Below are 15,672 nucleotides of genomic sequence, written 5' to 3' on the forward strand. Positions count from 1 at the left end.
TTTTCTCTCTCTGTTTTTATTGCCAGGCAGTGAGTTAGCAGTTAAGTTCACCGGTCTGTTTTCTTAACCTATTCATGCTAAACTGGAATTTTTGAGCTTATACTAAAAACAGTAATATCCTACCCTTATTATTGCCCTTTGCTGTTTAAATACTGCCTTCATTAGTGTTATCTAATTTGATTATTTATCAAAAAACCATATGATGCAAACCTGGCACATATCATCATTCCCCTTTAACACAAGAACAAGCTGAGAATGAGAAATAACATGTTCCTCTACATTGCCAACAAGTGTCATCCCTGGAAATAATGTCTAGGATCTGTTATTTAATTACAACCAATATACTAGAAGCTGTTACACAGACAAAAAAAAGTTCAGTGCCCTATCTTGTAAATCTTCTTACAAAATTGAGAAAATCAGGCATAAATATGTAAACAGTAAAATAACATTCCATGGCTAAGTGTCCCACAAGATGGCAATAGAAGCCATGAGTCAGAAGGTACAGGGTCAATTACCACATCATAATGTGACACGCAAATATGGGAGGACTATGTCCATTTTTGGGCTCTGTGTTTTAAGAGGGACACTGACAACCTAGAGCTTATCTAGGTGAGGCTCACTGGGAGTCTGAGGAGCCGCAGAGATCAAAGATGAAGGAACAAGTATCCAAACGAAGAGAGAAACCGGGGAGGGCATTATGCCCCTCCACTTGTCGCAATGCCTGGTATGTGAAAGGCTTATTCTCCTTGGTCTCAACAGTATGCCTGGGGCTAATGGACAGAAGTTATAGGAAGGAAGCCACCAACCTCATGTAAGGAAGGAGGCTTCCTTACATGGGAACAATAACAAGTATATAGAACAGGCTGCCTAATGTGGTAATGAGCCCCCTATCCCTGAAGGTAATTCAATATGGGTCAGATGAACACCTATTTAGATGTTGTAGGGTGAATGCCTATACGACATGCCTTCTGTGTGCTATCGAATTCAGAACCAGCAAAATGGTACAACAGAGATGGCATGCTGCAGGGTTTAAGAGTAGTCTCTGGAACCTATATGATCCTCAGTCTTGGAACCCAGCCACCATCCTGTAAAAAAGCCAGACCCCATGGAGAAGACATTTGGAAGTCCTAGCTAAGGTATCAGCGCACAGTCAATATCAACCACCAGATGCATGAATATGCAAGCTTTGAGATAATTCCAATGTTCCACTTTTTGAGCCGCTCCATTTGATATCAAGTAGAGCAGAGATGAGATGCCCCACCAAACCCCACCCAAATTGCAGATTAATAAGCAAAATAAATGTTATCATTTTAAGCCACTAAGTTCAGGGGTAGTGAATTCTTCAGTGCTGGATAACTGAAATACAAAGTTTGTGTGATATTCTGAGTTACCATTGGTCTTCGCAACCATTAATAGGTGCTGAGTCAACTAGAAGATGGTGTTATGTGCAGAAAGGCAGCTGGGTGGGTTGTACTGATAAGAGAAGAGAAGGCTTGGTGAAGCTATTGGGAGAACATGAATGAAAGATTAATGAGGAACTTTGAAGACTAGATCTTCACTGTGTCCATGGCTTTGCCATGCCCTTCATCTCCTATATGGTTTTGAGACTTTTCTAATTCTTCTTGAGGAGGCACCTAGATTGAGCAAGTGCTAGGTCCTGTCGAGAAGGTGGAAGAAAACTTAAAGGTCTGTAGGCCTGCAGAGGAGGAGTGGGTGGTGGACTTAGGAAGCAGAACACCCAAGAAGACAGAAAAAAAAATCAAAGAAACTCTCATATTACAGACCATGATACATTAGAATGTCCGCAATGTTATTATGGAAAGGAACCCGAGAGATTGTTTTCTAGATAAGGAAATCAAGATTAGACACTTGGAAGGTAACTAAGTACTTATTGTAGAGTACAAACAGTACAACGGAACTTCAGAGGAGAGCTTTAGGTTTGTTGAGAAGAATCCGAATGGGTGATGGGCCTAAAAATGCTTTCTAGATGAGGAGACCAGGAAAATCAAGACAGACTGGATATGACAATGGGCCTTTCTGAGTCTAAAAAGGGAAAGTTACGGCAGTTCTTGAAGGTGAGAACAAGGAATCACAATAGAACTTTTATCGTCAGTACCATAAAAAACAGTTCTCTCATTTTTGGAGGAAATAAAAAATACACTGAACACACAACCAGAGTAGGTGACCAGATTGCCAGCAAGCAGACTCCAATACATTAGAATGTCCATGATCTGCTCTCCTGGTGCTGTGAATACAGGCAAGAGGAGGCAGGCAAGGGAAGAAACCAGGAGGCAGTTACCTGGCCTTCTCATTGCTTTTTGGGCTATAATAAATACAGGTCTAAGTTAAGATGCAATGCTGGAAAGCTGGGCTCCAGTCTTCTGAGTGGCAATGCTGATGAGGGTAACTGAAGTTCCTACATTGCTCATCTCTCCTCCTATTTCCTGCAGCACGCAGCATTGATTATCCTCCTTAGAAAAGCCTTTTTAGCATCTAAAGTGGAAGAGGAGGGTATTAATCATAGTGAAATTTGACAAGGCAGAAGCCTCCACGGGCCCACTTGAGCCATTTAAAGCTTTTATGTCCCCTCTAGTCCAACACAAGTGCATGTACATCAGGACCATAAAAGAGGGGAGACACTTATTTTGAAAGCAATAATAGCTCAGGACTGGCCTCTCTCTTTTGCGTCTCTTCTTAGCCCTGGTTGTCTAAATCAAGTAATCTCAGCTGTCACTGTTGTTTTATTCTTCATTTTAGGAGATACTACTAAAATATCAGTTGGCCTGAAAGTTGTGCCCAGAGCATTTAATTGGATTTACATTAAAATGAAAGAAAGATACCAATGTGGTTTTAATTCCAACATTTATCATAATAGATAAGGATTCTGGAAAAAATAATGTCAAGTCTAGGTGAAATTGTTAGGCTATAAAATGGACTTAAGGGATTTTTTGAAAAGAGAAAGGGGACATGTTCTTGCTACAACTGTATTTAACATTCACTATAGGGTACAAAGCTCTCCACCCTCTCTCTGCTTGCTAAGACAGGCAGATGTGTATTGGAACTGGGGACTGGAAGAGACATGAAAGCATCATCTACGTAATTTCTCTGCTGCCAGAAAAATCATTCTATACATATTAAATATCTCTTGTTTGTAAACTATACTCCTCTAAAGGACCTCACAAATGAGCCCTGAGGGAGCTATTTAGAATTAATTCATCATAATAAAAAAATGTCTTTGTGCAACCTTTTACATTTTAGTTTTAGATGCTTCCATTTTCATCTCTTTATAAAATGACACAATAGCAGGTTGTTATCTTCCTGATAAAAAGCCTTCACATTGCTAATCTCTTTTTCCTAAAACACATTTATTTCTGAAACATTTCCTCATATGCTCTATTTTCCTGCCCCTAAATAATATGTATTGCTCAATGCCAAGCCCTCCCTCACGTTAGTTGCTCTTCTTTAGTTATAAAACACCAGCTAGATTCCATCTAAACATCTAATCATCTAATAATTCCTACACTTAGCCTCCAGGGTCACACTAGCTTTTTAAACCACAGCATGTTGAAAGCCGGTGACCATTTGCTGTTTCATTTTCCTACCAAACTTGTATGGAACTGCTCTCCTTTCTCAAGAACTGTCCTTCACCAAGTATGTCTTTAATGGACTATGATTTAATGGTTTTAACTGATTGTTCAGTAAATATGTGCGGCTCATTTTTTAAAAAATTAGGAAATATATGGACTTAAAAAAAGGGAGAGGATATACAATGAAAAGTTATCTTCTAGTCTCTATCCCAGTCATGCACTCCCCCCAATCCATTAGGATCTAACCCCGTTTCTGCTGCTTATGTATTCATGGAAAGAAATAATATAAATAAAAAGAAATGCATGTAATGTATTCAATACAATTGGCAGCATGTTTTAGCTCTGCTGATGCTCTGCATCTTTTTTAAAATTTTAATAATATACCTTGGAGAACTTTCCACTTTGGTACACACTGACATTATATATATATATATATATATATATATATATATTTGGCTGCCTAGTAGTCTACTGAATGGATTTACCAACATATATTTATTGCAAACCCTTCTGAATATGGATTTCATTCTCCAAAATATCTTCTGCCAGCTGAAGATTGTGGAAGACTCACTATCATACTTCACTGTGTAACTGTTTGCAGAATTCTTACTATCAGCACAGCACTGGGCTTGGTGCCATAGGAAATACAAGAAGCAGTGAGTTTGGCAGCCTCTGCTCCCTAGAAAACTATAGCCCCATCAGGGAGAAAATATATGAGAATAAGGGGGTCCTGATTGCCAAATCTATCCCCCTAAAGTTTTCCTTTGTTTTCTTGCACATCAGATAATCTTTCTAAGACATGGTACATGGCCTTTCCCCTTTATTGGATGTGTGTATGGTGGTTTGTGTGCCTAGTCTTGCTTTTATACTGGGAGCCACAAGAAGAGGACTGTCAAACTCAAATCCCTACAGAGGCCAGGAGGGTGATCTAAATGAGTGAAGAGCAGTGAAGTGAGCCAGTTGGGAAGGCATAAGTTCTGTCTACAGGGATCTGCCAACTGCTACTGTGCTTGATTATTTCTCTGTGAATAACCAGATCTTCTTATTGATTAAAAGGAACCAGTGGGTAACAGGTACATGGGACTTTTCTGTATTATTTTTTACAACACAGGTGGGTCTATAATTGTCTAAAAATTAAAAATTAAATTTTAAAGAAAATCAGATACCTATATTATTGCATGAAATTACCTGACTTATAAATGTAGGCAAAATTCAAACATTGTGCAGGTGCAGCAAAACTCATCTATCTGAAGGCCAGATGCAACCTGGGGTCCACCATTTTGCTATCTGTGCATAGCTGGATCATTATAATTGGATTTGCAGAAAACCCAAGGCAACTCAATCCACGAGTTTGCTTTGAAAAACTTCTTGTTACTATGAGTTTCCATTGCTTTTGACAGTAGCCATCCCCACTTACTTGTTGAGTTTTCCTCTCATTCCAGGTGCTTGGATGCGGCTCTGTTGCCCAAGCTATTCTCAGTCGAGGACTTTTTGGAGGGATCATTACTATCAATGTTGGATTTGCAATGGCAGTTGCCATGGCCATTTATGTGGCTGGCGGCGTCTCTGGTAAGCAGTAGAAATAGTGAATGCTGCTATTAACTCAACCACTCCAATGTGCCAGCACAGTGCTGGGTGCATCACATACCAAAATTTATTTGTATCTCAAAAATCCTGCAAGAGCGTGTACTGGATCCCATTTTTATAGATAAAATTAATTTGTTATAGGTATAATTAAAATCACCAATGGTAAGTAACTTGTGCAAAGACAACATTTAACAAGAGACAAAAATGGGGGTTAGAGCTCATAAATGATTCATTCCTAAGTCTGGCTACTGCATCATATTCTCCATGAGTCAATGGAATTTTTTACTTGCTCTAGCCCACATTTCAAATTCAACTCCCAGATACCCTGTGAATAGCTCACTGACGATCACTCCAACAGAGGCAAGTCCTGGACCTTTATCTACAGCAAACAGGAAGAGTCTGGGCCTCTTGCAAAATGGATAGTGCTTTCGTGGAAGTTCAGATCTGATCTACAAGGTCTTAGTCTAATCCTGCCCTGAGAAGTGAACTGATTAAAAGCCAATCACACGGTTCTCTGAAGCAAAATGAAATGATGATTATTTCATGCAGTCTAGGGACTTAGGAAGTGACTGTGGAAATGATCTGGTTGCCAAAAGCACTCAGAATCTTTCAGCAGCCTGGTGTGGATCCTCAGAGCATTGAGTCAAGACTTGGTAGTAAGAAATGAAAGGAGACTGAGTAACCATACATGCTAAGAACTGTGCTAGATGCTGGACCACCTTTATCTCCTTCTTCTTTACAACAGCACTCTGAGGCAGGTATTACTGTCTCCATTCTGCAGAGAAATCCCTACTTAGAGGGAGTCAGTAAATAACTGGAAGCCCTTTGACTGGTAAAGAGACAGAACCAAGATTTGACCCAGGTTCACGTGATCTCCATGACAGTGAAGCTCACATCCTCGTTGTTTTGTTTTGTTTGTTTGTTTTTTAAGACAGAGTCTCACTCTGTTGCCCAGGCTGGAGTGTGGTGGTGGGATCACAGCTCACTGCAGTCTTGACCTCCCAGGCTCAAGCAATTCTACCATCTGCCACTTCAGCCTTTCCAGTAGCCAGGACTACAGCCACGAGCCGCCATACCCAGCTATTTTTCACATTTTTTACAGAGACAATGTCTTGCCATGTAGCCCAGACTGGTCTCAAAGTCCTGGACTCAAGCAATCAACTTGCCTCAGCCTTTTAAAGCACTGTTATTACAGACATGAGCCACTGCACCCAGCTAACACCTCCCCATTCTTACACAGCATTTCCAATGCTTTATTATGAGGACTTTACAAGCAGACTATTTTGGCAGAGGATCCTGCAGTTAAGCTTGCTGGACTGGTGGACCGGTAGCAAACACTGCCTTTGTGGCACTGCAGAATGATTGCTTAGGCTCCCTGGGAGCTCCTTGGGCTGTGCATCTGGAATGGCCATTTACTGGCTGGCACCCTTTCCATATTACAGCTAGACTCAGATCCAAGGGTGGTCAAGGTTACAGTGTCTTATACATGTGATTTGTTAGCATGCACAGTGTCTCATTCAATCTCTTGTCCACCTTTTGCTGTGATCCCAGCACTGTACTGCTTACCTAAAGGCAAACTCCAAGAAGGGCACAAGAAAAACCAGGGGACTGCCCTAAATATGCCAAGGCTTAACTGCTCTCCCTATAAGCTCCCACTGCATTCACCAGGCAATGTAGATGTAGCCATATTTTCAGCCTTTTTTTAGGTAGAGACGTGGTTTTGAAGCATTTTGCCTGCGTAACACTCCAAACTGAACATCATCAAGTAGTTACTCAGAATTAATTGGACCCATACCCTAAGACTGTTGTGAACACCCGTCACCACCACAGTCCACATCTGTTTGTGTCCGTTGATATACCTGGGGATTTTAGCAGTCACTGTAGGAGGAAAAAGGGAAAAAACCAGCAGGAAGAGGAAGGAGAGAAGAAATGGCGTGAACTCTTCTGTGGCCCCTAAACTGGGGTTGAGTCCCTGTAGTTAGAAGAGTAGGGGCCAAAACTGATGGGACTGTTTTGAGTAGAAGCTATGTTTCTGGGTGAGAGTCAGGGCCTGACCAAAATGTTTAGAAGTGACTGTGAGACCCTAAAATACAAATTGAGTGGTGTCTGAGACTGGCTGGAAAATGGTGGCTTTGGCTTGGAAAGGCAGCCCTTACCATTCTATCCCTATTTGAAATCTAGCACAGTTCAGGCTCCCTGAGGACTGGTGGCTTTGGGAACATGCAGAGACAACACACTGGCCCATCATGACATCTGTGTGGACAACAGCATCAGTATCAGCTTTAGCAGGTGTAGGAATAGGAGAAGATTGTGGGAGGTGACTTTCTCATCATGGCTACGGCTAACATGCTGGTTTGTGAGATCCTCTTGAAGATTCCAAAAATAACCAATGTATACTGGGCATGAATATGAATGTTATCTGATTTTGTGGTCACAGGCTAGTGAGGTCAGCAGATATTTGTCTTTTAAATATAAAACATCACCTTATTGTAAAGAAGTTACAGCATCCTGCTCCCTTGGGAATGTGCCAGTCAAATCCAGTCAGTCAGAGGTCACAAGGCCCTAACTATGTCGAATCCCACACAAAGCATTTGGGCTGTCTAATGATAATTGCTTTTGATGTAGCATTTTATGACTAAAATAGACTTATTAAAAAAGCAAATAACCTTGCTTTCCCAACAAATGAAATATAGGGTTACCTTTATCACGGGATTATGTGTGAGTGGTGAGGAGGAGAGAATCTGCATAGAACAGAACACTGAAGGAGTTCCCTCTGCTCACCTAAGACTTTCATCTTGTACCCTGTGGGCTCCAGCTGCACCCACGGGCTCTTTATGTGAATAATCTGATTGTCCCGGCAACCTTAGCAGAGCCAAGAGTTGAGTGCAGGACTCTCTGACTCTAGTACTCACGTTCTTTCCAACACACTGCTCTGCCTTGTCCTTGTGATAAGCTGGGGTGACCACTCATCCCTGCAGGGAGAGAGTTCTAGGAGCCACTTGGCCTTTAACCAGAGGCATCAGGATGCCCCTTGTCCACCTCTCTTTCTGAACCTTTCTGCCTCCTCTTGAGCCCTTTTACTCACTGCTTTGCAACGCACCCTCTAAGACATACTCTCTCTGAGCCCCAAACAACCCTCCAAGACACTCTCTCTCTGAGCCCCAAACAACTTTCTGTGTAGATCTCTGTAGTCTGAGCTATCTAAATAAGGCCTCTGATTATTTCTTCACCTTTCATATTGAATACCTACTAAGTGCCTTCCATCATGTGAGGTTCAAGATAAATAATAGTTCCAGTCTCAGGATGCTTAGGAGGAGCTAACAAACACAAACGTACTTATGAGAAAATTTATTTTGGAAAAGGAACTTATTAAAAAGAAATCTCCACTAGTAGACTCAACTCAAGGGAGTTGGATTAGAGATGATCCCTTACGGCCCTATGGCCCCCTTGTTTTGTTTTTTGTTTTTTGTTTTTTTGTCGCCCAGGCTGGAGTACAGTGGCACAATCTGCTCACTGCAACTTCTGCCTCCTTCAAGCAGTTCTCCTGCCTCAGTCTCCTGAGTAGCTGGGATTACAGGTGGGAGCCACCACGCCCAGCTAGTCTTTGTATTTTTAATAGAGACTGGATTTCACCATATTGCCCAGGCTGTTCTCGAACTCCTGACCTCAAGTGATCCACCTGCCTTGGCCTCCCAAAGTGCTGGGATTACAAGCATGAGCCACTGTGCCTGGGACCCCACCCCTTGTTCTTTCACAATGGCTAACTCCAGGCAGTTGGAGACAGCTACTCTGCAGCAAGCCTCTGGGAGAAGAGGAATTTCCCACTACCCTGCATGCCCTCTCCTCCCTCCTGACCCCTGTTTCCAGCCTTCCTGGTAAGGTGTCCTGCTAGTCTCCAGAACTGTGGCTCTCCTGGCTTTAAAAGTAAAACACAACAGCTGAAGTGTTTATAAGGCTTCAGGAAGTCATCTGTGCTTCAAAACACTGGCATTTTCTTGCTCATAGTAGCTGCTAAGTGGCAGGGGCAGGTGAAAAAAGAAGCCTTGTGGTTTAGCCAGCAGCCAGAATCCCCCAACCCATTGCAAGCTCACTTCGCCCTGGATACTTGGAAAAAGCATAGCTTTCTCTGCAGGGTTAATGGAGGCTTCTGGTAACAAGTGCACCTACTGGTTCTGTACAGGATCAGCATCATCATCATCAACATCACCACCATCAGTGTCATCTCTCCTTTGTTTACAACAAAGTCCACAGGCTGAAAGTCCACATCTCAACGTGGTGTCTCTGATTCTCCCTCCACACAAAACGTCATCTGTATTCCTCAAATGAACATCCTTTTTCACTATAAAGTGAGCCTATATGCTCAGAGAATTTTTTTTTAATTCTTTATTTATTTTTCTGGCCACAAAAGCAGAGAAGCCTTTATAAACACGATGAAGATGGGCTGGAAGTAGTATAGCAGTGAACACAGGCTCTAGGATTCAGATAAACCTGAATTTAAATCTCGGTTCTTCCACTTACTGACCATGTAGCCTTAAGAAACTTACTTTCCATCCATGTCTCAGTTTTCTCACTTGTTAACTGGAGTAATGCCCATCTCATTGGGTTCTTAAGAGGATCAAATGCACCTACTGCCCCTACAGTAGTATCTGGCAAGGATTTCATAAATGCTGTTGCTGTTACTAGCAAAGCCAGCTGGGGATGTTAGAGACCAAACACAGAGCAAATTCTCTATCTGATTTTATGGCTGGATGAGAGTCAAGGAAGCTGATTTCTCTAGCTGGATCTTGGGTTGGGCTCAGGGAAGGGTTGCTACATTTCTGTGTATGAGAGAAATGCATTGTTCATGCAGAGGCACCGAGAACAAGCCACTCAAACACTGTGACCACCTCAAAATCAACTACGCTCCTACCCTCAGCAACCCACGGTCATTTTCCCCTAAAGATACATCTCTTTTCAGTCTTAAGCTTGTTTTTATATCCTCTGGACATGGCCTGAGGAATTGCTAGACATAGATTTAAATCATATATATATATATATATATATATATATATATATATCACATAAGCATATTGACTTTTAAAACATAATTAATAGCTACATCAATCTGTTTGGGGTGATTGCTAGATAGATAGATAGATAGATAGATAGATAGATAGATATAGATTGATTGACAGATAAAACCCTATTAAGAAAAAGCCATGAAAATTATCAGTCCTCCCTCTCTCCCCGCTCAAATACACACACTCTCTCCTCTCATGCACACACATGCTTCTTTCTCCTTACATGTGGTAGTTCTCTACCTAGGAGACTGAATTCCACCTGAGATCTCTAGATGGTTTTCTGTATGATTCTCCTTCCAGGCCTGCCCTCTCACTTCTCCAATCTTCTCTTCTTTGCAGGTGGCCACATCAACCCAGCTGTGTCTTTTGCAATGTGTCTCTTTGGACGAATGAAATGGTTCAAATTGCCATTTTATGTGGGAGCCCAGTTCTTGGGAGCCTTTGTGGGGGCCGCAACCCTCTTTGGCATTTACTATGGTGAGTAAGGTCCCTGAGTCCTAAGGTTAGGAAGAGCTGGGCATAATTTGAAAGTCAGAATTACTTGGTAGGAACAGGTGAGAAATAGTAAGGATGGAAAGTGTTCTGCAAGTGACAGGAAGTTCTAAATTTGAGAAAATGAGACCATATTACCATTCCAGCAAATTCGTAGAGCCTCTTAATGAAAATGTCATATCTTAAATGGGGAGAAGAACTTAAAGGAAGCCTATCTTTGTGCTCAGCCAGCACTACAATATGAACATGCACACAACAAGTAAAGGCCAATGGCTTCCCCACTGCTGTCTCTGATTTGCCAGGGAATGGAGGTGTTTTCTGGTGGCAAAGGTATGACCATCAAGTATTGAGAGAAGGACTCTGGGAAGATGTCTTTGAAGAGACACAGCAGAGATGCAGGCTGGTGGGAGGCTCACTGCCCTTCTATCAAATAGCTAGGGCTTCCACTCTGCAATAGCCATTGGGAAAAACACAGTACTGGTGATAGAACACCCAGACTTTAGTTCTAGTTGTTCAGTAAATACCTGTGTGACTTAAATAAGTCATCTGATTTGACTAGCCTCAGTTTCCTCCTCTGGAAAATGAGTGAATTGAATTAGATGACTCTCGAGGCCTTTCAAACTAGAAAACCTTGGTGTTCCCATGAAATCAACTGTTAAAGCAGCTCCTTCCTTCTAACCCAAGGTAAGCCTTAATACATTATAATGCCCAAGCTGAAGACCTTAGGAAGTGGAATTTATGAACCAGGCCTTAGAGAAATGGGTCATGGAGGGCTGGGTGTGTGGTGGCTCCCAACACTTTGAGAGGCAGAAGCAGGAGGATCATTTGAGTCCAGGAGTTCAAGACCAGCTGGGCAACATAGGGAGACCTCATCTCTTCAAAAAAAAATTTTAAATAAGCCAGATGTAGTAACTGATATCTGTAGTCCCAGCTACCCAGGAGGCTGAGGTGGGAGGATTGCATGAGCCCAGATCAAAGCTGCAGTGAGCCAGGATCATGTCATTGCACCCCACCCTGGGCAGCAGAACAAGACCCTGTCTCCAAAAACAAGAAAAAAGAAAATGAGAAAGAAATAGGTTATGGAAAAGGGCTTTTCTCCATAGAGTGTCTTTCTGAGAATTAGAGTCTAAAAGGGATTCAAGACCACACCGGAAATTAAGAGCCCGCTGCTGCGGCAAGAACAGCCTGGGGTCAGGGCTGGCTGTGACAGTGGCTGCCTTACCCCTGGCTCTAGGGGCATCTTCAGGATACTGCAACACCCTCAAATTCTGGAGTGGTATTAAGGGTTACTGAGAGCCCTCTGGGAATTACAAATTCTTTCTAGAGCAAGACTAAACCCTGCTTTGGCTTTTAATTGATCTCAAAAACTGCAAGAATTCCCCCAAAAGAGAATTCATTCCCAGGACCCTATTGACAGATAATTTGTGCCACTTTGGAGTGGGCATTCAGAGAGGCCAAGGGCCTTCTTCCTTTGACCTGTCATCCTGGGATTTGCCTGAGCATCTCTAAAACTATCATTCCTAGGACGCAGAGAGAAACAAATGACATGGCTATGCCAAACTCAACCTGAGTGACTGCAGTTGTTTAGCACAAGGCTTGGCATAGGCCTCCTTCAGCTCTTCTCAGAGAACACTAATGTGCCAGAGCTTTGTCTTTCTTAGATGGACTTATGTCCTTTGCTGGTGGAAAATTGCTGATCGTGGGAGAAAATGCAACAGCACACATTTTTGCAACATACCCAGCTCCATATCTATCTCTGACGAATGCGTTTGCAGATCAAGTAAGTGTAGATTCAACAAAGACTTAACTTTGGTAAAAAGATATGCTCTCATAAGGGGAATGCATTGGAGAATTAGAGACCAATCAGAAAGGAGAGGTTGTATTTCGAAAGGCAGAGGTTTCCAGGCATAACCCAAGCTTTCTTGATAATCATTTTACCTTTGCAGGGAGCTGATAACACCAGAAAAGTTTTCTCCTTCCTCTTCAGTATATACCCTTGTTTCACATTAGTTGAGATCCAGAAAAGAGTGAATGACTAAACATTTCAACCCCTGTAGACACAAATGGAGTTCACTTCCCTATTGTTTCTCTTGAACACGTGGTCTAAGTGTGGAGGCCACAAAAGAAGACATTTCTATGTCAAATCAAATACTGGGAAGGGTGGAAGTTGAGCCTAAGGTATCATCGATCCTTTCTGTCTCACCATGTGCATAGGTTTATTTATGTAAACTCTCAAGGTGGCTAGGAGTATCTCTGCCTTACTGACATTTAAACAAGCTTCTGCCACCCAAGCATACTGTAGTGTAACCAATAGCACACCTATCTGGTCAGTTTATGGTAGGACTAACATTGTCCACTCAAAAGACTCTTCCTCCCTTACCGTGTCCCAGAAAGGCTGCTGGTCATCTTGGTCAGGGCAGTGGAAGGAAGGCTACATTTTTCAGTATCTCTAAGTTCTTCTCCTACAATCAGGACTTATACAGTGGGGCAGATCAGAACAGGCATGTGTATAAAATTTGTCTTCCAGTTCATCATCTATGCTTTCTTCCATTCAACGTATGGATGAAAAACTATGCCCTCATGTCCTCAGCCTTTTCACTTTCCACTTTAATCAGTAAATCAAATAGGCAACAAGTGTTTATTAAAAACTCACTATGTGCTTGGCCCTGTGTCTGGTGCTTGAAAGACTGATAAGTAAATGTGAGTTGTAAAGATCCAAGATGCAGAGTCTGAACGCTTGAATTAAAATACCTGTTCTGCCTCCAACTTCCTACATGGCTTCAGCAAACTACTGAACTTCTTGGGTTGCAAGTTTTTCACTTGTAAAATGGGGATAATATGAGCGGTCATGAAGTTACTTATGAGGATAAAAAGAATAATAATAAAAAAATGCATTAAACAGTATCTGCCCAGAAGTGTAGAATCTAGTTGAACAGCATTGAATAAGGAAACAATGCAAAATAAGATATAATTAGATAGGGCTGGACATGGTGGTTCACATCTTAATCCCTGCATTTTGGGAGGCCAAGGTGGGCAGGTCGCTTGAGCCCAGGAGTTTACTACCAGCCTGGGCAACATGGCAATACCCTGCCTCTACCAAAAATACAAAAATTAGCCATGTGCGGTCGTGCTTGCCTGTAGTCCCAGCTACCTGGAAGGCTGAGGTTGGAGGATAGCTTGCACCCAGGAGTTGGAGGCTGCAGTGAGCTGTGATCACACCACTACACTTCAGTCTGGGAAAAAAGGAAAGAAAAGAAAAAATATATAATTAGATAGCAAAGTGGAGTATAGGGAACATATTATAATAGAAATTTGAAGCAGAGAGCCTAGAGGAGCTAGAATAATAGAAAAAGTTTCAGTGGAAAAGATACAGAGAGATGTGGCTGCCAGAAAAAAAAAAAGGAATGTTACCATAAGCTGCACTAATAAAGCATTGTATTCAGATGAAGTAGCTGAGGCTCTTACTCCACTCGGTACTGTGAGTGTTAGGCTCACTTCCAAATATTACCCTTGTAGGGGATAAGCTATTGAAGAAGAAGAACCTGAAAAGGCAATGATGTTGCACAAGCACTGGGTGGAGAAGAGGTCTATGTGGTCTACATAGGAGGTGTGGGGTGTGGGTGGGGAGGGAGAAGCAATGTGATTGCACACGATGGTAGCTGTCAAAGATCTGAAGGGATGTCAAGTGGGAAGGAGATTAGAATTGATATATATATATACCTTCTACCCCAAGGAGACTTGGTGGAACCATAATGCCTGGTACATAATACGTGCCAAAAAAATATTTATTAAATGAATAGATGAGTCTACAAATGAATGAAATTATGGTCAAATAAAGTTACATGTGACAGAAGGAAGACTTTTCTAGAAACAGGGCTGAGCTAAAAATAGGCCCTGTTGCCCCAGGACAAGAGTCACTGGGGGTGTCAGAGGCTGGACTATTCCTCCACTTCTCAGGGGTGGGGATGGAGGGATTCTTGAGGAGATTCAAACATCAGATGGTGGACAGTGTGGGATGCATCACCTTCCAGCTCCTTTCTAGCTCTGAGACTAGATTAGCTGGTTAGAAATGGAAGGAGTTTTCCAACTAGGGAACACTGGAGTTATCTAAAGGAAGAGGGCAGGAGGGTAGTTGTTTCATAAATAAGGACAAGCAATACAGGAACAGGTATGAGGAAAGAACAAAGGGAGGAGGAGGAAGTTTCTGAAGGCAAGATGACTGGGCTCCCTGACCTCTGGGTATGTCTGTTAAGAGAGGGAGATGGACAAGGCAATTTTTTTCTAGCTTCAAAGCACCAGGAGTCTATTCTCACAGGCAGCTCAGGAAGGACAGGGAGTGAGGGACCTTTTAAACCTTAAATGCCCACACAGACCTAAAGCAACTAACTGTATTTGCTGAGCCAATAACAGTACCAAGGGGTTCTCCAGAATAAACTCTGGGATGGATAACAGTTGCAAAGTTTCTTGAGGTTACTATCGCCATTCAGTTCAGGCCAAATGCACCTATAATGAAGAAGATAGGAATGAAGTAAAGAACTGTTGAAGGACTTTGGAAATTTCTCATGTGAATTAAGCTCACTTCTTTTGGAGACAAGAGAAGAAGAATGCTGACTGTCTCAAACCCTGACTTCAGTTGGAAAGAACTTTGTCTTTGTTCCTTGTGATTTGGACTCACAGCCACTTCCCTGTAGTCTCAGGCTGTTCCAAGGATCTGGGGAGTAAAGAGAAGCCTCATCCCCATTGATTTTCAGCCCAGAGAGTCCCCTCACCACTGAGTCCTGGGCAGTGCTTGCCTCCTTCCTATAGACACATCCTTGCTTCCCTCCTGAGAGTCTTCAGGTCTCCCTGACACAAGGCAGGATACTATCATGAGCCTTCCTCGAAATCCTGCAGTCTACAGGGAGACCCGGTCCTGGCCCTGCCTCTTACCATGAGTTTGCCCTTGT

At 42.4% G+C, this 15,672-nt stretch overlaps 1 protein-coding gene across 2 annotated transcripts in view; it reads left to right on the forward strand.

The window, feature by feature from the left end:
• AQP9 (aquaporin 9) overlaps positions 1-15,672 on the forward strand; it is a 45,028-nt gene that overhangs the window by 19,265 nt on the left and 10,091 nt on the right. For both annotated transcript variants that reach the window (XM_017531891.2, XM_017531889.2), the window contains exons 2-4: positions 5,030-5,156; positions 10,574-10,711; positions 12,388-12,506. In XM_017531891.2, the coding sequence (XP_017387380.1) occupies positions 5,030-5,156; positions 10,574-10,711; positions 12,388-12,506 (384 nt within the window). The remainder of the gene's footprint in view (positions 1-5,029; positions 5,157-10,573; positions 10,712-12,387; positions 12,507-15,672) is intronic.

The sequence above is a fragment of the Cebus imitator genome, unplaced genomic scaffold (genome assembly GCF_001604975.1).
Source record: "Cebus imitator isolate Cc_AM_T3 unplaced genomic scaffold, Cebus_imitator-1.0 Scaffold74, whole genome shotgun sequence".
NCBI lineage: Eukaryota > Metazoa > Chordata > Mammalia > Primates > Cebidae > Cebus > Cebus imitator.